Here is a 25587-nt window from a genome sequence, read left to right on the forward strand (position 1 = left end):
TTATTACAAATCTAACGCCAACAACCAACCAACAACAAAGTGTTAAGACAGTTCGTTCCCCACTTTCCGCCGAATTATTTGAAGTGTTGAGAAGCGGAACTCAACGCCGCACTTTTTGCCTTGGTGCCAGAGCGAATAAAATATTAAAAAAATAATTCATCCCCCGAGTGGGGACCGAACCCACAACCGTCGCAATTCGGTCACAGCCTCGTGTCCGTGCGCCATGACGACGTTATTTTTATATGAATGCAGTTTTTAATTTCATGAAGTTTTAGAGGTCAATATGTAAATTCAATAAAAATTGATCAAAGCATTTTGTAGCGATGCACGCTATTAGTAACACTTTATTATGTTTGGTGTAATATACCAATGTTTAATAGATATTGAAATTTATCCGACAGTAATTGAAAATACTACACTGGCCTAAAAATAATATTTCTGACAGACTTTGTTTTGAGACAAGAGTTTCGCACGTTACTACATTTGATACTGATCTTCGCCTTCGTCAGTGAGAATACAACCGCGTTGGGGAGTGAACGTGTTTCAAGCAAATTACATCTCGAACGCGCGCTCTAACTCGACGAATATATCAAAAATTAAATTAAATTATTACCTAAAATGTACTGACTTGCTATGAACTTGAAGTGATTTATTGTTTATTTATTAGATTGTGATTTTATAATATTTTTGAACTTATGTTATAACAGTAAAAAGTTGTTAAATCTAGATTTTTCATAAATAAACTTTTTTAAATTTTGCATAAAAAAAGATTTACAATGATGATGGCTAGTGCAAAAATGATACGAGACTGCAGCTCGGAGCTCAGCTCTGACGTGCGATCTCTTTCCGTGGCCTCTTCTACAGAAGAGCAGGACTCTACCACCACCGACTCAGAGTACTCTGAAGAGGAAAAAGAATACGAATTGGAAGACCTTCAAATTCTTAAAACTATTGGTATGTCTTTACATATTTTTGTTTGTCTAGTTGCACTTACATTTTAAATTTATTAATGTTTACATATAGGAAAAATGCAAACAGATGTCAACTCTACTTTCATTTCCATCGGATTACTATTGTATAATTATTGAGTAGCTATTCAGTACATGTTCATCTGAAAAATTAAATAATAAAGTATTTTAGAGTAAAAGGCATGCCTGAAGAATTCGTAGGAAAGTGAGGAGCGGAGTGTCTTAATCTTAACACTAAGCTCTCTCTACCTAATCTGCTACAAGCGAAATACAGTGTGAAAAAAAATAAACTAAGAAAAAATTACGCATACTTAATCAAAACATTAGCACTACACAACACAACAATTAATAAACGTCCCTATGCCCTTTTACAGATATTATATATTATTCATATTTTTTATACTTATGTAAAAACATGCAATTAAATAACATGAATTGTAAAAAATAATATATTGGAGAAATCGTTTATGTTATGACCATTTCGCTTAGCGTCGAAAGTTCTTCGCACCTATCAGTAAGTTGACAGTGATAGATTGAAATTTAAATATTCAAGAATAACGAATATTATCGTTGTTTTCTAGTCGTGATAGTTATTTATATATGGCTAAAAAAAATAGAAACTTAGTACATACACTTATGATATAAATAATACGAACATTAGTTATATCTATCCATTACTCGGTTTGTTAATACAAGATAAAATTATATCTATAGTCCTTGTCCTAAATATGTCATCGCGAAATGTTGCATAGCGAAAGGTGTAGGTAGCTAGCCCCCTTTGACCTAATTTTACGGAGGTCCGAGCCAAGGCCACAAACTGAGGTCTGGCGTTCCTGGATAAACGCCGGTGCAATAACTGAAAGAACATTTTTTATACTTTTTTTAAGACAAATAAGTACTAGTATTCACTGATATTATATTAATTTTCCTAATAAATAGAACCAAGAAGCAGGTATGTAAATACTTGCTCACTTATAACTTATATCCAGCCCAGTTTGCTGTAGTAAATATCAAAATTAAATATCTCAAAGTATATAGGTGTATATATATTTATTTAAATTTGTGCGTATTATTTAAGTTTAACTCCTTTATCGAGACTAACTTCCGCTTAGTACCTACAAAAAAATAATAAATACTTCATTCAATGGTTAAATTTATATAATTCTCTATTTATAAAATAAAGTAAGAACAATCACTGTTTATATTTAGAAAATCGGTAGCAACCGAGGTCAAGTTCTTAAAAAAGATTAGAAAGATTTATAAATCGCTTTATAGAGTAAGGGACTTTTACGTGGGCGATGGTTGGCGAAAAAAATAATATTCTCATGATTTACAAGTTTTGTAACAATACCTTGTACTTTATTATATTGATTTTATATATATCTGCAAAAAAACGTGAATTTTAGATCTTAAAAAAGAATTACGTTAATAAATAATGTATGTTTTAAATAGTTAAGTCCAATAAGGAACAGATATATAAATAAGCTACAATTTGTGTTAAAGTATCACACAAGTATTAATTTAAATATAAGGGTAACTCCATATCTAAAATTTTTATATATTCTTTGTTGTTATTCGATATGACTATAAAACAAAAAAGAACACAAGTCATTTATATGACTTTTGTTATTTTCCCAAATTTTTTATAATAGTAATTTAAAAAAAAACCGTTTAGATGCAGTAAGTTAGTGCACAGTATCAGTGAGTGTACTGGTGAATCAGAGCACAAAGCGTCTCGTAGTAGCGTACCTGGTCCACCTATTATAAAGTCCGTCCTAGTTAAAACAGTAACGAGTGCATCACGATTTTACTTCAGTGACATTATGAGCGACAGATGAATTTACATTTCAAAATTCGTTTACTTATGTACCTGAGAAATTGTTAATTTATTTATTAAGGTAATCGAAAGCTTCAAAATAAGATTGAGATCAGTCGTGGCGTATGACAAGAATGTGACTGCAATCGCGACGTATTGTGGGTTCGAATCCCACTCGAGGAAATTAAATAATTTATATTTTAATTTTTTTGTTGTCGTGTCGAGGCAAAGCGACTCTAGAATTTTTCGGAAAGTAGGAAACGGAAACGGAAACACAGTATCTTTACTCTAAGTTCCCAGGTAGGCCTTATTTTCACATCACGCTGCTTCCCGTAATAGCGATAATTTTATATCTAGGGTGCTATTACGGGATGCAGCGTAATGCCAAAATAAAAAAAAAGAAAGCTTAAGAAAATATTTCATTTTCATGACTTGCACTAAACTATAGTGGATATATTTAAAAAATATATATGTCGAGCAATAGTAGGTATGTAATGTGCATGTTTACATTGTCACGCGTGATTTGCAGAAGAATGTGGGTCACCGTATCACGCAAACTTGGAGATCAGAAACTTACGTGCACTCGTTCTTGTAAAGGCATTATCTTGTTTTTAGTGTTCCGTATATCAAAAGGTAACAATGGAACCCTTATACTTTGTTTGACATCGACAGGATATGTCTTGGCAACGTGCAGTTATGGCCAAGTATCTGTGTGGCCAGCGTTGCGGTTGTACGCAGCTACACGTGACTTCAGTATGAAAATCAATAGTTGCATGGAAACATCATTATTTATGTTAAACTACCTATACAATGCAAGATTTATATAATTTTTCATAACTTTTACGTAATAACATTTATTAAACAGTAGATAGAGCCATTATGACGTTCTTCAAAAGTGTCTGGCTGTACAGCTGTAGATTCAATTCTCATGCGGAATTTTTGTATAAAAAAATATTTCAGTTTTGTTGTAAGATAAAAAACAAATAAAATAGATATTTCTAAGTATCTACAAAGTAAGCCAAATTAAAGCAGATTGCGGTTTGTTATATGATACATGTGGAATAATGAAATTAGATTCATATCATAATTCACACACTTTACTAGTTAGTGGTAAGGTTTGGTTGGATTAAGAAAGGAAAGCCAGTAGAACAATGCGGAGAGGTGTGTTGCTGTGGCGTGTGCATCCACACGGAACATGCTGTACATATTTCGGATGTGTGAACTGATCGTGAATGTGTTTTATTAAAATTTTCTAGGCCATGTTCAAAATGACTAAACCTCTTTTGTTAAATATTTAGGTATGAGGATTATTAATTGTCATTAAGATAATAATTACAGCATTAGATACAACACGTATACGTTGATATCATAAGAACACATGTTACATGTTTGCATATTTATAATAGAAGGAAATAATTTAATATTTAGGTACAATTAAATGTTTTACAAGAGAAAAGAAAAAACTCTTACACATAAATCGATTTCAAGAATAAATTAAATATTATGATGGAAAGTGTAATGAAAAGAGGTTCAATATAATTTAAGCATAATATGCATACATGAAGGAAAATGGTAAAAAAAAGCCTTTTCCTTTACTTCAAATCACATAAGATCACGTGCAAATCGTTTGCACATTATAAATTGTAATAAAACATAAATGACAATAAAAATTGACGTAGATATCTAATACCATACTATATAAGTACGATTCTTCATTTATTGCAACGTACAGGGATCAACAATAAAATTGTTTGATACCTAGCAGACGTCAAACTGAACTGCATCATTGTTTCGTATCTTACTTCGGTCGCCTTGAGTTTCGATGTATTGTCCTTGGCCTACTTCGGTAGTTTCTGTTTATTTATCTCCATTATTATTAATAATAGATACAACGGGAATTCATTTTGACGATAGCTTGTACGCGGGGTTTGAACTTGTAAATAAAATCAATGTTTTGACAGTTTGAATAATGTAAAAATAATAATTATTACGAAGTGATGTATAACATGATTTAATAACTAATTAAGTGAATAACAAATCATGTTTAATTTAATAAACGTATAATAAAAATCATATGCGTAAATAGAAGCGTCGTGGCGCAGCGGCAGATGGGTGTGACTGTAACGCGACGGTTGTGGGTTCGATCCCACTCGAGGAAGCGAAATATTTATTTACGTTTATATTTCCATTTTCTTCGCTCTGGTGTCAAGGCCAAGCGCGGCGTTGAGTTATGCTACTGAACACGCAATGCCTCTAGAACTCGGCAGAAAGTGGGTAACGATGTGTTTTAACACTAGGTTCTCTCTGCCTATCCTGATGTGAGCGGGATACAGCGTGAAACTGATTTAATTTATTTTAATTTTAAGAATAAAAAAACTGATATGAATATGAAGCAAGGGTCTAGTAACTGCATGGTAATACCATTGATATATTGCGTAACATGTTAGTGGACAAATTCATGTGATTTAGATTAAACATAGCACTTTCTCCAACGTGTGATGTCACCGTGATAGTATGTCGTTTCTTTAGTTATAGTACATTATTATTCATTTGACTTACGACGACGTAAATTTATTATATTAGTTTATAATGACGAAGTAAGGATGTGGTTAATGATAGAGCCTTTGGTAGAATGTAGTGGTTTGTTTATATAGTTCAAAATATATTTATAGTTCTAGTTCTCGCTTCTTGTAAGTTTTCATAATTGTAAGTCTACTGGAAATACTATATATTATTAATAATTTTAAGTCACGGAACACTAAAAATATAATCTATCTAAATTTGTGTGTATACTTGCTCAAAACAATATATGTATTATGTATAATTCTCACAATCTATATTTATTACTTTTAAAAAGAAACATAAAACGTCTTTAGACATGTTTGTTTATTTAACTGAGTGACGGTAACTTTAGACGATTTTAGTGAAGACAGGTCGCAAATGTGCTGTTGAGTCAATAAAGTGGAAAGTCGAGTCAAACAAACAGAATTTTTAACACACCTTTCCCCCAAATGCGACGAATATCGTTAGAAAGTTGGTACGCTGTTACATTTTATATAGGTACCTAATGACGTGCACCAGCATTGGCCAGGTAAAGGGTTGTTAGTTGTTACCCTGTTTATCTAGTTATTTGTTTTTTAAGCTTTAAAACAAAGCTTCAAATACATTAATATTTACTATAATTATTATGTACCTTCAAAAAACGCGTCTATCTCCACCGCAAATAAATAGTAAAATGTTGATATTTGAATTAAAAACAACTTTAATAATACGTACAACTAAATTTATATATAAAATATTAATAGCGAGAAACCTCAAATAAATACTAAAAAGCTTTTACGAAAAGGTTTGAATGAAATCATGTTCAAAATTAATAATATCAAGTGGAGTAATGGATCCAATTTTGAGTATGTAAATCAATTACACATGATAATAATATATGTGTTTAATATATCTTTAAAATACAACATATATACAATAATAAAGAAAACGATTTGAACGGTCTCAGTGTATCTTTTCCGGTGAAATGACCTATTTCAGAATATCTTTCGGGCTTCCCACGCTTCTGGGAAACACTCGTGAAAATTTTGACAATTTATTTTGGGGCACATACAGTAAGTCCATCGAACCTTTAATAAAGAATAATAAAAAACTGTTTAAGTGTAAACTGGACGCGCCAACTAAGTGTTCCGTACCAATTTAAAGAATGTAGGTCAACGGGTATTTCAGATTTTTTTCATTAGTACTGCAATTTCTCAAATGATCTGGAATCGTCAAATTACATCATTGAAGGTCTACGGGAAATCCCGTATTAATTAGTACAAACTTAAGTTTGCGGGCTTATGCACTCATTTTGTGTAAAATGAACTACAAATATAAGCTTGTGATATGTTATATAGGAAAAAGTTAAATTTGTTTTAATTTCTCGATTTTCTTCCTTTATTTGTGTTATAAGCTGTCATTTTGAACCAAATTTCAATACTTAAAGGCTATAAGGGTCCCTTTTTATTTTTTAGGAACGGCACTCTAAAAAGTTTATAATTATCTACACTATGATATTTATTTTACAAAATTTACTTAATTGAATATATTCTTAAACAATAACAACTTTATAAAAATTAACAGTTCTCTCGCTTTACTCGTTTATATTTTGTATTTAAATTAAAACAATTTCATGATATTGTTGTTTATTAGAGGCACTTTGTAGTTTTAGTTTTTATCTCTCTCAATAAATTAAACTTTAATAATATTTTACAGTATTTAGACTGAAAGACGATTAAAGTCCGTATGGTACTTACATATAAAACGGTCATTAAAATTGAACAAACATCTTATTGTAGCTATATATTACAGTTTAAGTATACTAAATCTAAAAGCACTTGCGTTAATTTTATATTTTTTTCTTATACTTCACGGCATAGTATCGTTGTTCGGTTGTTCATACTCTACAAATAGCACGAATATAAATAATATATTTATATAAAGTCTATTTACGTCAATACTTTTATGCTGAGAGAATATGAATTATATCTTTCAATATCTTTTACGATATGTATATTGTGACTGGAGTGAAGAAATCAGTAAATTTAACATTGTTATGAAAGTTTAGTGTATTGATAGCTGCCAACACGTGCCGTCTGCACAAATTTGATGGAAATAATAATGTTCGCAATACTCATAAATATCTATTTATTTTAAGCAAACAAATTCTATTAAGAAACATGAAAGTCATTTAACACTTAAATTACATAACAGTATATGAAGGAATAGGTATTATGAAAGTATTATTTAAAAGACACAAGACATTCGTTATAAATATAATAAAGTGTAAATTCGTTATAAATATAAATTAAAAGAATATTTCTAGGGGTGATATTTCTAAAAGCATTTTCTGTTGACATAAAAAACTCGGGGGTCTGATGCGAAATAGTACTGATGCGAAATAGACGGTCAGCTAAACCAAAAAAAAAAGACTTTGAAATGTGAATATAACGGCTAAGGAAAAGAACTTCTATGTTAAGATGTTATTTTTTTTTATTTGCTGCATTACAAAAATGAAGGTTACATCTGATGTAAAATCCTAGCAAAACGTAAACCTTTAAAATTTTTATTTATTATTCACACTTTATTACCATCCGCTTTTATTTCGATTCTATTATTAATAAATGGACTTTCTTGTTAATCTCATCACTGTTGGATTTTCATTGTTAACAAAAACTATATGGCAGTATTTGTCAAGCGGCTGCGCATTCATGTATTTCCTCAATGTAATAAATTATTTTTCGTGTCACTATTTAAGAACATCGAACCACGGAGTGTTTGAACTTATTAAATACTTCACGTTCTCAATATACATTATATATATTGTTTACATTTCATTAAGCTGCATAATAAAACAGTCTTCGTTATCATTGAAAAGACGTGACTGACATTTTTATTGTTTATATTTTTAGGAAGAGGAAACAGGTTATTGGGCTGATTATAAAATCGTTAACTACAATAGTTCAGTTTAGATTATCATATTATTATTATTATTAGTGTGTTCATCAAATTATAATTTGTTTTGAAATCAATTAACATAAATTAATTTTAAACTATAGAGATATAGTGTTAACTTGCTATATTTTGTAACTTAACTATATTTAGTAACTTCATCTGCCTTTGGAAACTAATTAAAATAAAATAATATCTAACAAAAATGTATCGATAAAAAAAAATAATAATATACAAGTATAAATATAAAATAAACACTAAAATATTACAATATTGTGGAAATATATATAATGTCACCTGTAAATCAAATAGCTCTCACTTGAAAGCCTCATTTGAATAACATAATAAATTTATTGATAACCTATTTATGAAGCACGCGAGACGCGTCGTGTCACGCTGTAGGGTGGGGAAGGGGGGGATTAAGTTAATATTACGTCATGCGAGTAATATTTTTTTTTGCCAAAACTAATAAATTATTGTGAGAGCTTTCTCATATTAAATAATTTTATTGCATAATTCAAAAAACGAGCTGAAATTTGTTCACGAGTTAACTCTTTTTTGACTCCCGGACATAAATCGTTGGACGTCGGACTGGTTCCGGTTTTAGCGGTTGCGATGGCGACGAACTTTCCTAAACAAGCCCAAAATTTATTGTTTAACACCCAATAATAATTCGTTGACATGAATATTAAATGTTACTTCCGAGTTCAGGGGACTATCGTTAGTATAATATTTTTTATATCTTTTTTAATAGGTATTTATAATTTATTATTTTTCTTATAACTATATACAAAAATGCACAGTCCACCTAAACTTTTTAAATAATATACTTTTGTTTATATTTAGATTTTTAATGTCTATACTTCATAAAATTGATAATATCCCTAAAATGGATGGCTGGGGTTTCAGTTAAAATATAATCCGAGTTCCTAACAGAATACAAATGGCGATTGTTATCCTTGAAGATTGCAATTGGTGGTTCTGGTTTCCTAACAGGTTTTAGATAAACGATTTCAACTAGAATATGATTGCGAAACTGCGCATAACGATATTCTAGTTACGAAGTAATTACCCTCAGGAAAACGTCAATTATTGTTCATACTTTTAAAGTCATTTTGTGATTGAACATGCTATGGGTGTAATTCTTAAAAAAAGGTGAGCATTGAGGACTTAGGATTTCATTCCTAGATGAAATATTAAAAAAAAACCGACCAAGTGTGAGTTAGACTCTAGCAGAGGTTCTAGAAGAGGTTCCGTATGATTTCTACAAAAACGGCAAAAAAATCCTTTGGTAATATGGCATTTCGGAGCCCCCGCTCCCTTTAAAACTGAAAAAAATATTTTAATTTTTTTCAGCTTAATGCCGTAGCAGAGTAGGCACAGTGAACCTAATTCAACACTCCGTTCGCCATTTTCCGCCGAATTCTGAAGGCATTATCTGTTGAGCGACGGATATTAATTCCGCGCTTTGCCTCGACCCCAAAACGATGAAATGAATATATTAAATATTCAATTCTTCGATTGGGAATCGAATCCAAAACCTGCGCTTAGAGTCACACGCTAGAGCCACGACTGGTCTCTATCTATCTCTGGTCTATATTTATAAAACTGAAAAAGTATATTATTGAAACACTTGTTCAAGCAAATCCTATCCTAAGCTGCAAATGGAAATGACACATTGGATCTTATCCAAATTTACAAGTTGAACTTCATTTCTTGAGAAGAGATGAGGATTGCAACATTTATATCAACGTTGTTTGTTAGCGTTACACGAGGACAGATTCACGGTTAATAATAAAGTGTTTAAAAAATATTAGATTTTAATGTGGAAATTTTATGAATTTTAAAAATTTTACTTATCTTCTGCTCATTTTGAAATATAATAAGTATATTTCCTGTAATGATGTTTGTTTACTATTAAGTAATTTTCTTATAATAACCGTATAAATTCCAAATTGTATTTTTGTATAGCTAAGATCAGTTTCTTTTTTCCTTATAAAATCGTACTGATTAGTTAAAAAAATAAAATAAAAATTATAAATGGAAATAAATAAATTGAATTAAATTAAGAACATTTACCAGTATATTCACCAGGAGAACTTACAATCTTGTGAATAGATTCAATTGAATATTATAAAACCAATTCAGTTATAATTTTAAAATATTTGTTGGATATCCACGAATCATAATAAATTAACATACATATTTTTAGCATTTAGGATCAGAAAGTTGTTAGAATCTGAATATAAATGAGGTAAAAGTTGTAGAAATGTCTAATCGAATTTTAAACCATCACTTGTATTAAAAAAAAATGGGAATATTTTTAGTTTTATCTTAATGACTATCATCGTTAAAATTTCTTCTTTGTGTAATGTAGGTACTATTTTTATATTTGTCTAGTAATTATATTTTGACATTCTTTATAGTTACTAATCCTTTTTGAAGGTCGATAACTAGAGACAACACGTGCTGATGATGAACTCTACGCTTTAATTAATACTATCGTTAAAGCCCTTATAAAATAAATAGATATATTCTTCCTAGCGCAATCTGAATCCATAAAAATCACGCATGACTATGAAAAAATATATATTTTAATTTATACACAACCGACGGAGTATTATTAATTTTAATGATTGTCTTTTTTATTGAAATCCTTTATACCCTGAATCTGGAACAAGGTTTGTTCAAAACGCACTTTATATGACACTAAACGTGTTATAGCACATCCCGTCTCTCATCAACGGGCGACTTTTACGCGCAATATCGAGTTTTACGGCGGCCATTAAAATATACTCTGTACTCGCCACTTCTTAATTAAATATAATGCTGTTACTGATTCAAAGATATAAATATTGATAATATTTATATCAGGGAACAGCTTAAACAAACTAAAATTAAATGAAATATTTAAAAAATCCCATTTGTCCAAATACTGTCGAAAAATAGCTAGTATGGGTAGAAGAAAAATTTATGAGGCCAGTCGTGGTGCAGGGGCACAGTGTGTGACTGTAAAACCGACTGGTTGTGTGTGTTGGTCCGATCCCCACTCGAGGAGGTGAAATATTTATTTATATTTATATTTCCATTTTTCGTTGAGTTCCGCCACTCAACACACAATCCCTAATGAAGAAAAGTGGGGAACAGAGTATATAGGCTTCCTCTGCTTACCCTGCTGCGGGATACAGCGTGAAGCTGATTTATTTATAGAAAAAAATATTTCATTTCTATATCTAGATTTCTATATATAGATATTTACATAGTTTTCTGTTTTTTAATGTATTACATTTTTTGTCGTTTTTAATTTAAATCAAATGTATATGTATCAATGCTGCGACCTGATAGAAATAATTGAACACGACAATTATTAAAATCAATTACGTAGGTAGGTACGTGATATTGTTCACGAATATAAATTGAACTAAAAACTTCAATGTCAATTAAATAATAAGATAATTTAGTTGAGATATTGAAAGGATGAGGCTGTGCCGCATGAACGCACACCGTTCTCAAGGCTGCTGAGTTTATGTTGCTAATAATCACTTAAATAAGTTTAGTTCAAATATATTATTGATTTTTATTGCTATTATTTAAGAACCTATTTAAATTTAAATTGAATTATTCTATTTTTTATTTTATAAGTTATTTATAGAGACAGATATTTGTCTATAAAAATATTGTAGAAATGAGTAAATTATTGTTACGATGCCCACGTAAAAGGTGAAATTGAAGTTATTAAAGCACGTAAATATTTTGACTCCATTTTTATCTGTGTAGTATGTCTTTATAACACTGAATAGGAATATAATTTCTATGTAAACCATAATATTACTTATATATTATCACATTTTGTTTTGCATCTAGTACTTACATATTCAGTAGCTATAAGTATTTTTAAATTAAGAAAAACAAATTGCATATTTATTTAAAAAACAGATATTTATTTTATATTAAATTCAATATTAACGAAATAATGTGAAATTTAACGTAATATAAATTAATTTCTTTTATTTATATTGCCATTGTGTCGCGAATCGCCATCAACAAAACAGCAATGACGTAAAACACTGCGCCAAACTCGTTTACGTGCGTTATGCGCACAGTGAAAGTAGTCATTCTGGTACCATCTCAGCTGGGCTTTTTGATAAACTATTTTGTCTCTCCCATTTTCACAGCAATAGACAGAGACAAAAAACACAAGTACACGATTGTCAGTCAGTCAGTACCTTTCGCTAAACTTCCGATTTTAACATGATATAAACCTAGTTACGTAAAATTTAATTGAAATTGATTTACCATTGAACTACCATACACATTACGTAATGAAGTTGATTTAGGTTAGGTAGTGGGCATGTACAAACAAGTTCATAAAGAAAGTAATTTGTAGTTGCATAACAGTTATTCATAAAAATATATACACACCCATATTTTTTTTTATTCCGGCGACCCAAAAGCTGCTATAGCATTTTGTAGGTTACATGTAAACTTGTGCTATCTTTGCCCAGCTTGCGCAATGTACCTACCTACAGCAGAAATAAAGTTATATGCAGAGGCAGACTTACGAAAGACTAAGACGTCACGGGCGTTCTGAAACTTTTAAGCATTGCGCAAAAATCCTTTATGAATATTAATAGACTTGTATTTGTATACAATTAGAACAAACATCAAATCTTAAAATAAAAGCCTACAAGAACATATAAAAACTTATTATGAAAATAACCAATGAAAGACGGTTTTTTTAGGGTTCGGTACCTCAAAAGAAAACTTAAGAACCCTTATAAGATCACTTTTTTCCGTCTGTCTGTCCGTCAAGACTATTTTCCTAATATCATGTAAAAGGATCAAGCTTAAATTAAAATCAAATATCCAAGTCTTCCAAGAAACTAATATAAATTTTTATTTTTATTAAAATACAGCACAACAAAAAATTAGTCAAGCGAGTATTCCTAAGTCAACGCAATCAAAAGATACGAGCGTTTATGCTTGTTATGCTGTTTATAGTTTTTCCACGTATTCTATGAAATTCCCGTGTAAAAAAACCTATAGGGTTTTTTCATTGACCTAGAATTATGAGAACTTCCATACACTACAAATAAAGGAAAAATCCGCAATATGGAAATTTATAATTATAACATTAAAATTTTATATTTTTAGTGCATGTCATACAAAATGTAGTGAAAATTTAAGTTTTCCATTGACCACACACCATTTTTCCATTGACACATTGACAATCACAACATTGGTACGGAACACTCGGTTGGCAAGTCCAACTCGTACTTCAACGCTTTTATATACATATAATAACCGTATTTTATCATAGTACAATGGCACAAAACAAAACATATATATTATAGAGAAAATGGAGAGCGTCAGGTGACACCTTACTTTATCATCCATATAATAATAATAGAATACGTAGTATCTTTGTACTATTTTGATATAAGGCCAGGGCTGTTGTAATTTTGACACTAATTATTAGCACTTTTGTACTCAATAAATCATATTTTAAAATTAAAATAAAACGAGTCGGCATACGATGATATAACATTTATTCTAGTGTTAGAAGATTAAACGTAGAAGAGAGGCGGTTGAGTCATAAAATAAATGTTAAAGATGAAAAATCCGATATTTGTTTTAGAAGTGTCTCATTTTTCGTTTTTGGTTTCTTTACAATTTAAGTATGATGGGCAGATAAATAATATCATTATTATATATTTTCGCACTTTATATACAACAACCATGTATATAGCTTTAAAAATTTAAGTGAGATTTAAATTTTCAATAGCCAATAGAACATGATTTTTTTATTTATGAACCGATTGAAATAAATCAAACACTAAATGTTCAGGGAAGTTTACTAAAATACGATAGTGAAAACCATAGGATATGTTTATATAAAATGTTTATATAAAAGTAAATTATTTAAATTTGTTTTGGCAGGTACCGGTACGTTCGGCCGCGTGTGCCTCTGCAGAGACAAGGCGGCTGATGAATACCTGGCTATGAAAATTTTATCAATGGCGGATGTCATCCGCTTAAAACAAGTCGATCATGTCATGAACGAGAAGAGCATATTGGCAGAGATAAATCATCCTTTTATAGTTAATTTGTAAGTGAACTTTCTTTCTTATTTTATATTTTTAACCGAATTCTGTAAGAAAAGGAGGTTATCAATTCGACTGTATTTTTAAATTTTAAATTTTAAAAGATTTAAGTCAGTAACGTTAATAAATATATTTTTGTAAAAGTCACTAGTGTTTAAAGTAATAAGGCTACGTAAAAGGTGCATATGATGTAAGTTGAAAGGAGAAAAACATCGGCGCTGAGCCAATTATTCTAGTAGGCATTTCTAATTTGCCACAACTGCACGTCCTCGACGTGACAATGTTAGTGTTGTTTAATGTGAATTTATTAGATAAGACTTTCACATAAATTTGTATTGTTTCGAAATCTCTGCGCTATCACATAAAATAGGAAAATTATCGGCGCCTAATTTCTACAAAGCTTAAAATGTAACTCTATAAAATTTAATAATGGATTAAGACGCGTCGTTTTACAATCTGTTTCGCCACAAAACTATTTAGAAATACGAATAAATATTTAGCATCGAGTAGATATATACATTATACAGTCATCATATAAACATAACAAACAGATGCCGAATCAAAGGTACATAAACGTCGCTTGTCGTCTCGTCGAGTCGTCGCGCACGTGAACTGGCGTGCCGCGAGTCCCACTCGCATATCTGGCAGTCATCACTGTCAATATTTTTATTGACACGCACTGATTTATATACATAGCACCGTATTAACAAACGATATTAGTTGTTAATTATATATAATGTACTAAACACATACAAATAGACACAATGACATAAAAATAGAATCAGCAAAGAAAAATTATACAATTTTCAATCGCCTTTCAAAAGTGACAAATGACAAACTACGTTTAATTATAATGACACTTACTTATTTGTTTGTATTTATTAGTTTAATTTAAGAGTAGATGATCTCTAACATAAATTATTATAATTGTTCTTTATTTCATAATATTTATGCACGCTCTTTATTTAGCTTAAATAATATTTTTTATGAGTTACCGACGTACATGTTATTTTATACATATTTAAAATAATAAATAAAAGTTTAAAAAAACATAAAAACATTATTGCTCGATTTTATTTAAAATCATTTGTGAATTTTGCAATACAATATTTTTATGATATTTTTAATATCACATTTTCATAGATAATTTGTAAAATAATATTTAAAGTACTAACTTACTTAATTGATAGATTTAAAAAAATCATTGAGAAAATAATTTTGTTGTATATGTAAAATAAGGCATTCATTTTCACAAATTTCTTATAATTTGTTCCAGACGCTGGTGGACTCATGACGACTCGTGTATTTACATGCTATTTGACTACGTATGTGGGGGAGAATTATTTTCGTACTTAAGAAATGCAGGCCGCTTCAGCAACAGCATTGGTAATTTTATAAGTTACTAGTGGACCCGAACGCGGCTACGCCCGGTTGAACTATACGAATATTTATTAAATATATTTATGAAATTATTTTCAGTTTTCAATAGAGAGATGCGTTAAGCAAACTCATTTTGGGTGACGTTTTATAACAATAAACTTTGCAAATCGTTGCTTAGCAACGCGACAGTTGTTATTAACATGGCGGAATAAATTGCATGTCAAATTAATAAGTATTTTAATATGTATATATCGAAAATATTACAAATATGAGAAAAAAAAGTATCCTATGTTCATCCATTCCATTACGTAAAAGACAGACAGACAGACAGACAGAGTTACTTTCGAATTTATAATATAGGTATGGATATGTATTTTCTTTATTATTTATCCTTTCTATGAAACTTTAAAAATTAAGATATAACAGATAAATAGTCAAAACGTGATTCAAATGATCAAACAATCCATTTAATAAAAATGCATGAAAAACGAAATTTGATGATTGTGTTGCTTCAAGGTGGCAACGCAAGTACGAGTACGTACGTATATTTCCTTTGTGGTGTGCTACTGTGATTGATACAATGACGTCATATCATTCGATTTGTGCCAACTTTGTTTCATTATGGCGCATAAAATTTTATAATACAGGGCACTTGTGTATGGTAATTTAAAATACGAAATACACTTTGAATTATTACACATCCAATAAGACAGCTTCAAGATGAACTTGACGAGTAGCACTACACAAAGATTTTCACATTTCAGTTTTATTTATTATTTGTTATTATTAAATTTAGTAATAATTTTTAAACTGTAAACAAATTAATCGATATATATATTTACCATTTTTAATTCTCACTCTAACTCATATCTCCGAAATAAATATTATAAACGAAAACGTCAAACAGATGAGATATGTTAAAAACGTAAAGAAAATAATTTTATTTTATGTTTGTACGTGATATTGAAAAGCGTGAAGTATTAATCAGATGTGAATAGGCGTGTATTTCTGGAGAAAGGACATGTACCAAAATAAGTGGTCAATGACGCGAGCGTCTACAAAACGTTTGTAGGAGTATATCTTAGGACCACGCTTCTTATAAACAGACATTTAGTCTCAGAAATATATATTTCAATTAAAATTTATTTAATAATGTATTTCGAAATTCGTGGAACGATACTGGAGTCCATTTATTATTTTGGCCGGTAATAAAGCGAGCGCTGTCTGACGACGCTGGCAGACGCCGCGACGCCCGCGTCTCCTGCCCACCTCCTGCGCACCATCCGCTTATAACCCATTTACAATTTTATACATTTTTAGTCTTTCAGTTACTTGATACTCTTAAGTCATTTATTATTTTCGTACATGATACAGTCAATATTTAAATTATTTTATAGATTGCTTATTATGATTATTCTCTAAAATTAAGCACAACTCGACAAGAATCCATTACTATAAAACTTTCTTTATTTCTTGTTTTAAGTTTACAATATCGCATGTAAATTGGATAAAATATTCACTTGTAGGCTTAAAAGATTAGTAAATAAATAAAGTTTATCTAAATGTAAGTATCTCTGTTTTATTAGTTTTAAATAGGTCGTAAATGTGTATGTAAAAATGTGTTTTTGGGTTGCCACTTTAGAAAGCGGTGTTCCATTTCTATTTTCGTTTATGATAAATAATGTATCACTCGCTCGAGGGATGTTACAGCTTCACTAGTTACTCAGAACTTACGTATTTGCTGGAGTTTCCGGTGGGGATTTCTAACACGGATGTTTTATCTTACGATTTTATTTAAACTCGTGCACGATAAGACGTCAACAATAACACAAAGAGATGTTTTCACAAATAAAGCTTAAAATGTTTCATACAATTGTGTTATTTGACGTAAGGTTTTTAAATGTAAAGCATGATAATATATTTTACATTCAATTTATTATGATGACGGTTTTATAATATTATGTAGAGTTTATTTCAAGAATAAAATTTTATTTTACTAAATTTGATGAGGAAGTATCTATGTTTTAATGTATTTTCCATATATTTTTGGTTGCGTTGTCACGTATTCGAATTACGATGTTACGATACTTAATTTGACGATAGGAGTCCATGCAAGCTGGTCATGGGCATAGGATGATATCATCCAATAGCACACAGTCATTAATAACGCTATCGCCCACTACAGCCTGAATCATACAGCTATATATCAAAAATTCACTAAGAGCGGGCGTTTTATTTGTTCTGTCCTTAAAATTTGACAGTTTAACGCATAAAAATTAAATTGTGGGCAGGTCGTAATAACTGTAGTTTAATATAGACAGTTAAACATTAGAAGTATACGTACAAGAGGACAAGCTCTCGTGCGAGCTTCATCTTACTCTAATAATACACAAAATGACGCCGAAATCGTCCAGCGCTGGCAATCGTCATTGATTTTATGGACGCACAACATGAGCTTAATGTTGAGCTTATAATTAAAGTATAATTTGAAATGAAAAAGATGGCAATATCTGTTGTATATAATATATCAAAATGTGCAAATAAAGGTGATTTTCAAGAGCCATAAATATCTTCATTTTAAAAAATAATATTATTGCATCATTTATTTGATCTGTAAGAATTTAGAATGTTACAAATTTAAAGTAACTGGTGATTGAAAATATGAAATTTATGTTTTTATAAATATTTATATATTTTGTTCAGACAGTTTAAATAGTCAATTGTAAACAACACACAATGCAATTATAGTAAATTAATGTAAATATCTCCAATATGAGACAATAATAAAATAATAAAGTACAGTTTTTATAGGACGCTGATTATATTTTGAAGGTCAAAAATCTTCTGTCTTTGAAAACTTTGTGACTTACCGTTTTCCGCTTTTATGTAGTATTCTGTATTAAATTTTAAAGTAATCCCATGTTTCTCTATGCTTGTGAATCTATAAGCAAATAAATAAGACTTGTTCCATTTGTGTGAATAGCCACGAATATCTGATACATACTAAAACGAATCATATTACTTGAAATATATATAAATACACATAAATTATAATCAAGGTGATCTTTGAATAACATTCATTTTAAATTTAATGAATTCGTAGTTTAATCCCATTAGGACATTCATTGCCTACTTTCCACTGAAGTTCTGGAGGCATTGCATGTTGAACGGTGGAACTCAACGCTTTGCCTTTACCAGTGCGAGAAAATGAAAATATTAAATATTTCACTTCCTCGAGTGGGAATCAAACCCACAACCCGCATTAGTGGCCCTGCGCTACACCTGGCCTCGTATGTACATCTTATTACAAGTAAATATACATTTATCGAAATATTATTTATTCATACAAATATTTTTTTAGGAAATTTCTACGCGGCAGAAATAGTTTCGGCCTTAGAGTACCTTCATGCACGGAACATCGTTTACCGAGATCTTAAACCTGAGAATCTTCTGCTTGCTAAGGATGGTCACCTGAAAATCACAGATTTTGGTTTCGCGAAAAAACTGACGGATCGCACGTGGACTCTCTGCGGTACACCCGAATACCTCGCGCCCGAGATTATTCAAAGTAAAGGTCACAACAGAGCTGTCGACTGGTGGGCTCTAGGTAAGTTATATTATTTATAATACAATACTTTAAAGACAATAAAGTTGTTTTTCGTAAATAATCATTGTTATTATCTAAATGTTTAGTTCTATTTAGTATTTCACTAGTTAAATAAATTGTTGTGTTTATATAGTGTTATGATATTGTAAAGATAACCTATTTAGATAATAAAAAACAAAACAAGAGCCCTGGTGTACGGTATATTAGCAAAAGATGATTATGTTAAAAACACATTGTTACTTATAACATAATAACATTGTCTATTATAATACAAACAAAATAATTAACAATAGTAATATTTCTTTCGAATAAGAAGTATTATTATTGAAGTCTTTGTCACCATGTTGTTCATGTTGATGGCGTCCCGACGCGACGTTTCACGTAGTGTTTACATTATAATGATATTACAGTTGAAGTGATTTATCTTTCCATCTGTCTATTTCAAATCACTACTTCGTGCCAGACTTATAAATGCGTTTGGATAATTTATAGCACGAGAGTTTGCGTATGATTGTCTCTCGTTCGAACTTTGGCACAATAGTAGAAATTTTATAACTTTAATTGTTATTATCGTTATTGTTATTTTGTTTATTTAAATTGACATTAGCTTCACGCTGTATCCCGCACACCGCAGGTAGTGGGAATCTAGTGTTAAGACACTCCGTACCCCCACTTTCTAGCGGGTTCTGGAGGCATTGCGTGTTGAGTCGCAGAAATGGAAATATAAATTTAATTTAAATTAACGTTTAGCACTATATACCGAGAATGCAATTTTACCATATATGGGATATTGAATATGATGTATTTATAAATGATACTTAAAATCTTACTGTAATTTTTTTTCCAGGTGTGCTCATCTATGAAATGCTAGTAGGCTATCCTCCATTTTATGATGACAATCCCTTCGGAATATATGAGAAAATTCTCAACGGTCGCATAGATTGGCCGCGGCATCTTGACCAGATCGCCAAGGATGTTATTAAGAAACTATTAGTACAAGACAGAACTAAGAGGCTTGGTAACATGAAGGTAAGACTCCTTAATTTCCTTTTAATTAAAATTTGTTCTCATGCCAATTTTCAAGATAAATATGAACCAATTAGATGCTGTTCTATTTTATTATTGGATATTTGTATAAATAGATGTTATGGTTTATTTAGGTTTAATATAAGTATATTAATAATTTGAAAGGGAGAAATAATGTACGTAGAGGGGATAGCATACAAAATGGAATTGGTTACGGTCTTATTATCAAATTCACGCAATAACTGTGAAGACTCGCCCGTTTTAGGTCTTTTTTAGATTCACGCTTTATCCCGCTTTCAGCAAGGTAAGCAGAGAGCACTTAGTGCCAAGATATACCGAAAGTGGGGAGCGTAGTGTCTTGATAGTAGGCTTCCTCTACCTACCCTGCTGCGAGGTACAGCGTGAAGCTAAAAATAAATAAATTACACGCACCGTTGAACCATATACATAAGTTAACAGTTATAATATTATATGTAATTTAATTAGTCATCTTGTTTCCTATTTTACCTTTATAATGAACAGAGATGGTAATTCAGTTAAATGTTTAGCTGTACCAAAATTTACGCGCATTTTCTTAAATAATCTATTATTATTATTTCTATTTATGTATATTAAAGACATAAGAATAGGAATACATATCTAATAAGATACCTTCACGCTATCTCAGTATGAATGATTGGGCTAGACAGACAGACGGACGGAAAATATAGAGTAAGGGTTGCGTTTTAATTTTATGTCAAATAATGACTTTCCACGACACTTTACTAACTGCAGCTATATGTATAGTTTTATTTGGATCTTTAATGCATAAAAAATATCGTACGTGTTTCGCTTTTAAAGTTGGCGGTTTTCCAGATGTTTCCATATATAACTCCTAATCTAACACTTGACAATTTACAAACAGCTTTTAATTGCAAAGTTTAAACGAAATTTCATAATATATAAGAATAAAAAAAAATCAAATCAAATCAGTTTCACGATGTATCTCGCACATAGCATGGTAGGCAGAGGGAACCTAGGGAATTGTGTAGGCAATGCGTGTTGAGTGGCGGAACTCAACGCCGCACTTTAACTCTACATCAGAGCGAAGAAGAAGAATATAAATTTAAATCACTTCACTTCACTTGTACCTCTGCGCCACTACTGGCCTCTACATAAGAATAAAACACTTTAAAAAAATCATGTAATTATTATGTAAATATTACCATAAATAATGTTTTTATGATAGCTAACAAGTAGGTATATGTATTTACTGTTATTTATAGCGGTCATAAAATGGAGCATAATTTTCAATTTCATTGAGCGTGGTAATCCTCTTTGTTATATAACACGTTCCAAATAACCATTTTACCTATAGCTGCATCTTATCACTCCCTAAGCATCTGTAGCATGTGGATATAATTGAAAATGTTTAGAATAAAAGGAGAAGAAGCTGTCTTCGCTCTGGTTGCGAGGCAAAGCATCGTGGATTTCTGCCACTCAACACGCAATGCCTCGAAAGTTCTGAAGAAAGTGGGAAGTGGAGTGTCTTAACACTAAGCTATACAGGCGGGATACAGCGTGAAGCTGAAAAAAAATGTTTAGTTGCAAACAAGGATTTATTACTAGAATTATATATGTTTAAAAACTTTAATGATTAGGATTTTAATATTTTTTATTCAGTCGACCAAGACTCGTCACGACCTTCAAATCTCTGAAAGAAAATAAATTGATATTCATCCAATCCTTTATTTCATATTTCACACTCTTGGAAACAACTCGCATTTTATTATAACGTATCTTCTGCATTATTTCGAGAAAATAAAGAAACGCCCCTTCATTCTGCACTTTCCGCCTACTTAAGACATTGTGTCGTGCATAATTATTTGAATCAACCTGATTTTAGTAAACGAAAATATTTCATAAATATAAATATTTCCTAAAATTATAACCACCAGTGTGGCGCTGCGGCGGTCGTGGGTTCTTGGGGCTCATTCGAGGAAATATTAAAAATTCGATTACGTAATGCTCACTTACTTGAATTTGAACAGAGAGTTACTGCACTCTGTTAACTGGTTTTGTGTGATAAATCAAGAAAATACCTAGAATGAGATTACAACTCGCATTCACCATCAGATGCCAGACCGTAGTGTCCAAATGATGATAAAAAAATCTTTGCTTAACTATGAGTAATGTCTTAAAAAAATATAGTTAATTAATTATTTGTTTTTTCTCTTTATACATAATTATGTTTGTATGTATACAAATAGTATATTATGCTATTTGTAATTGTCACAGTAATTATTCTGGTAATAAAACTTAAGAAAACTTTCAAGATTTTCTCTGTGAAGTAGTTATGTGGTACTTTACTATATAGAGTCTTGTGTATGGGACAGGAATGTGTTCAGACGGGAGTTTCTAGTAGTGTGACGTTTTCACCGAGCTTTTTACTTCCATATCTCAGAACAGTTTAGAAAGTCATCTGTCAGCTGACCAGCGCAGCGGCGACATCAGAAGATCCACTGTGTCATGTTGTGGATTTTTCACCTTAATGCGATCTGTTTTGTAGAGAAATAGATTTTTCCTAATGTTAATTATTATAACGATGTTATATAAATATAATAATTCTCTTCTCTTACATAATTATGTAATACAATTAGAGATTGATCTTAGTAGTTAAGGTTGTGCTATAATTTTTGATAAATTATTTCTCAGTATGAAAAAGGAGAAATTGAGATATTAATTAAAATTAGTTTCACAAATAATATTGTAACAGTTTAAGAAGGTATAAGAATACGGTAATAAACGTTATAATATAATATTAATACGAAAAATCTAGTAGGTAGCTATAGTGTTAGGTATCATCAAATTTTAATTTAATGTAGTGAAAATGAAAACGGCATCTTAATATCGATCTCAGAGTTGAGAGCAATATATAAATATGGGTCTTAGAATGCCGCATTAAGTTTTAGAATTGACGGTTAAATAAGTCACGTCGCATTTGCCAATAATAACAAAGCTGCGTTAATTTTAAACCATTTATTGGTACTTAACGATGTTGATTGATGTATGAGAGAGTATGTTTACAAAAGCGTTATTAGCTGCTATGATGGATACTCGATAAAGCTCCTGATCGAGATTTACGTATCAGAGTTTATTTTTGATGAATTTGTAATTACAATTGAGTGGGATGTATTGTATACTTTGGCAAAAAAATAGCAAATTATTTTCGGTTATAATTTTTCTTTTAGCGATTTGTTTAATCTGTAGTGAATAATATTTTCATTTATGTATATGTAAGATTTTAAAATTTTACTTATATTTATAAGTTTAAATAGGATAAAAATCCTTAAAGAGCTTTGCTATTTTATATACTAAATATATATTTTTTGAATCTTTACAGTGTGGTGCGGAAGATGTCAAAAGGCATAGATGGTTTAAGCACATTGACTGGGCCGATGTCTTCATGAAGAAATTACAGGTATAATTTAACATAGAACATTTTTAATGGCAATTAACACTATGGTCATAATAAAAATCTTATTTCTATTGAAATTTAATATTTTCTTGTTAAGCTATGATCGCTGGGTCTCGGTTAATAAAAAAACACATTTATTATTTTTTATATAATAATATTTACGTATTTTTTATGTTTCTTACAGCCTCCAATAGTACCATCAGTGTCTTACGAAGGCGACACATCCAACTTTGATGAATACCCCGAGACCGACTGGAAGGCGGTGCGTTCCCTCGACCCTGACGAATTGAAATTATTTGCCAATTTTTGATGTATTTTACTATAAGTTTTATTTAAACGATACATGGTGTACAATACGTAAATAAATTATAGGGAAAATTACGAAATTAAGGTAATATTGAGTCTTACGTAGTATGAATATTATAATAATATTGTTTTAACAATTTTATCACAAGAAATTGTCTGATGTTGTCGTAATGATATGATTTCTGTGATATATTTAAAAATTTATACCCTCTTGTCCTTATTGAGTGCTTTGAATAAAATAGATATATTTATAGCCCACGAAAGAGGATATTAGGCCTTCATTCGTTAATTGCAATTTGCAAGGTTACAATTATAAATGTATATTGTATGTATGTATATGTATGTATATTATATACATTTGTAATATTTAATGTCTATTAAAAACATAATATATTTTTGTAAAGAAAACAAATATTCACGATTTTCCTTGATGCTACGTATATTTGGTTTACAACATTTAATTTTGTAGTATATAAAACCTATAGAAGGATTGTAAATATTAATATATAGCAATAAGAAGTATTAGCGTAATATACTTATATAATACCAACGCTTCTCTTAGACTAATCTTTAGTTAGATACTTAATTAATGTTTATGTGATTTAGATTTTATTTCATATTTATGTTTGTTTAAACAAATATGTAAAAATTTTAATTTTACATAATTTTTACAATACCGATAACTGATAAACGGTTCCTACATATAATGTGTATTTAATAATAACTATTTTTTAAATATTTAGTTATTTCAGTTTTTTTTAAATATTATTAAGAAGTAGAAACTTGTGTTTTTGAATAGTGTTTTAACTTTTTGATAGAGCTCTATTATGTTTTTTTATTACTTGTTTTTTATAGATCATGATAAAAATATCAATATTTTTATTTCATACGTATGAAAGTATTTAAATAGGTTATTAATATTATTGCTATATTAATTGTTTTATGCTTTAATCATAGATACAAAATCAGTACTATTCAATTTATGCCATTTTAAAAGTGATCTCTATAGTCAGATACTGCATTGGCTATTAGTATAAAGTGAGAAAGATATTTTTTTTTCTTAAAACTTCCCAGGAATGAAATAATAGAGAAGTAATTTGACAGGGTTGTAAAAAATTAGCCATTAAATAATGTAAATATGCACGAAATAAATGACTCACCTATTAACTATAAATTGTTTTTTTTTACTCAATCATCTTTAACTATTACAGATTAGTCCATATAACAGTATCTGTAATATATTTATTAATTCGAATAAAGTAACTCACTGTAAAAAAAATAATTAAATAGTAAAAAAAATACATTATATACCAGACTTGTCTATTCTCATAAGGGCAATGGGGGAATGGATTTCAACTAACGTAATGTTAAAGCATTATCTTTAAAAATACCTAAATAACTATACAATTATACATAAATTATTAGCAACA

The 25587-nt window shown here is 30.1% G+C and overlaps 1 protein-coding gene across 1 annotated transcript; it reads left to right on the forward strand.

Annotated features, from left to right (window-relative positions):
• The first annotated feature begins 453 nt into the window (after positions 1-453).
• Pka-C3 (Protein kinase, cAMP-dependent, catalytic subunit 3) lies at positions 454-25331 on the forward strand. The gene is made up of 7 exons (XM_085187526.1): positions 454-954; positions 14218-14386; positions 15658-15767; positions 19123-19368; positions 20216-20397; positions 23777-23854; positions 24036-25331. Exons 1-7 carry the CDS (start codon positions 777-779, stop codon positions 24159-24161), a joined length of 1089 nt encoding a protein of 362 aa, XP_085043652.1. The 5' UTR covers positions 454-776; the 3' UTR covers positions 24162-25331.
• The last annotated feature ends 256 nt before the right edge of the window (positions 25332-25587 follow it).

This window comes from Heliconius melpomene, chromosome 1, assembly GCF_056956725.1.
Source record: "Heliconius melpomene rosina isolate 202511_hmr_F chromosome 1, ASM5695672v1, whole genome shotgun sequence".
Classification (NCBI taxonomy): Eukaryota; Metazoa; Arthropoda; class Insecta; order Lepidoptera; family Nymphalidae; genus Heliconius; species Heliconius melpomene.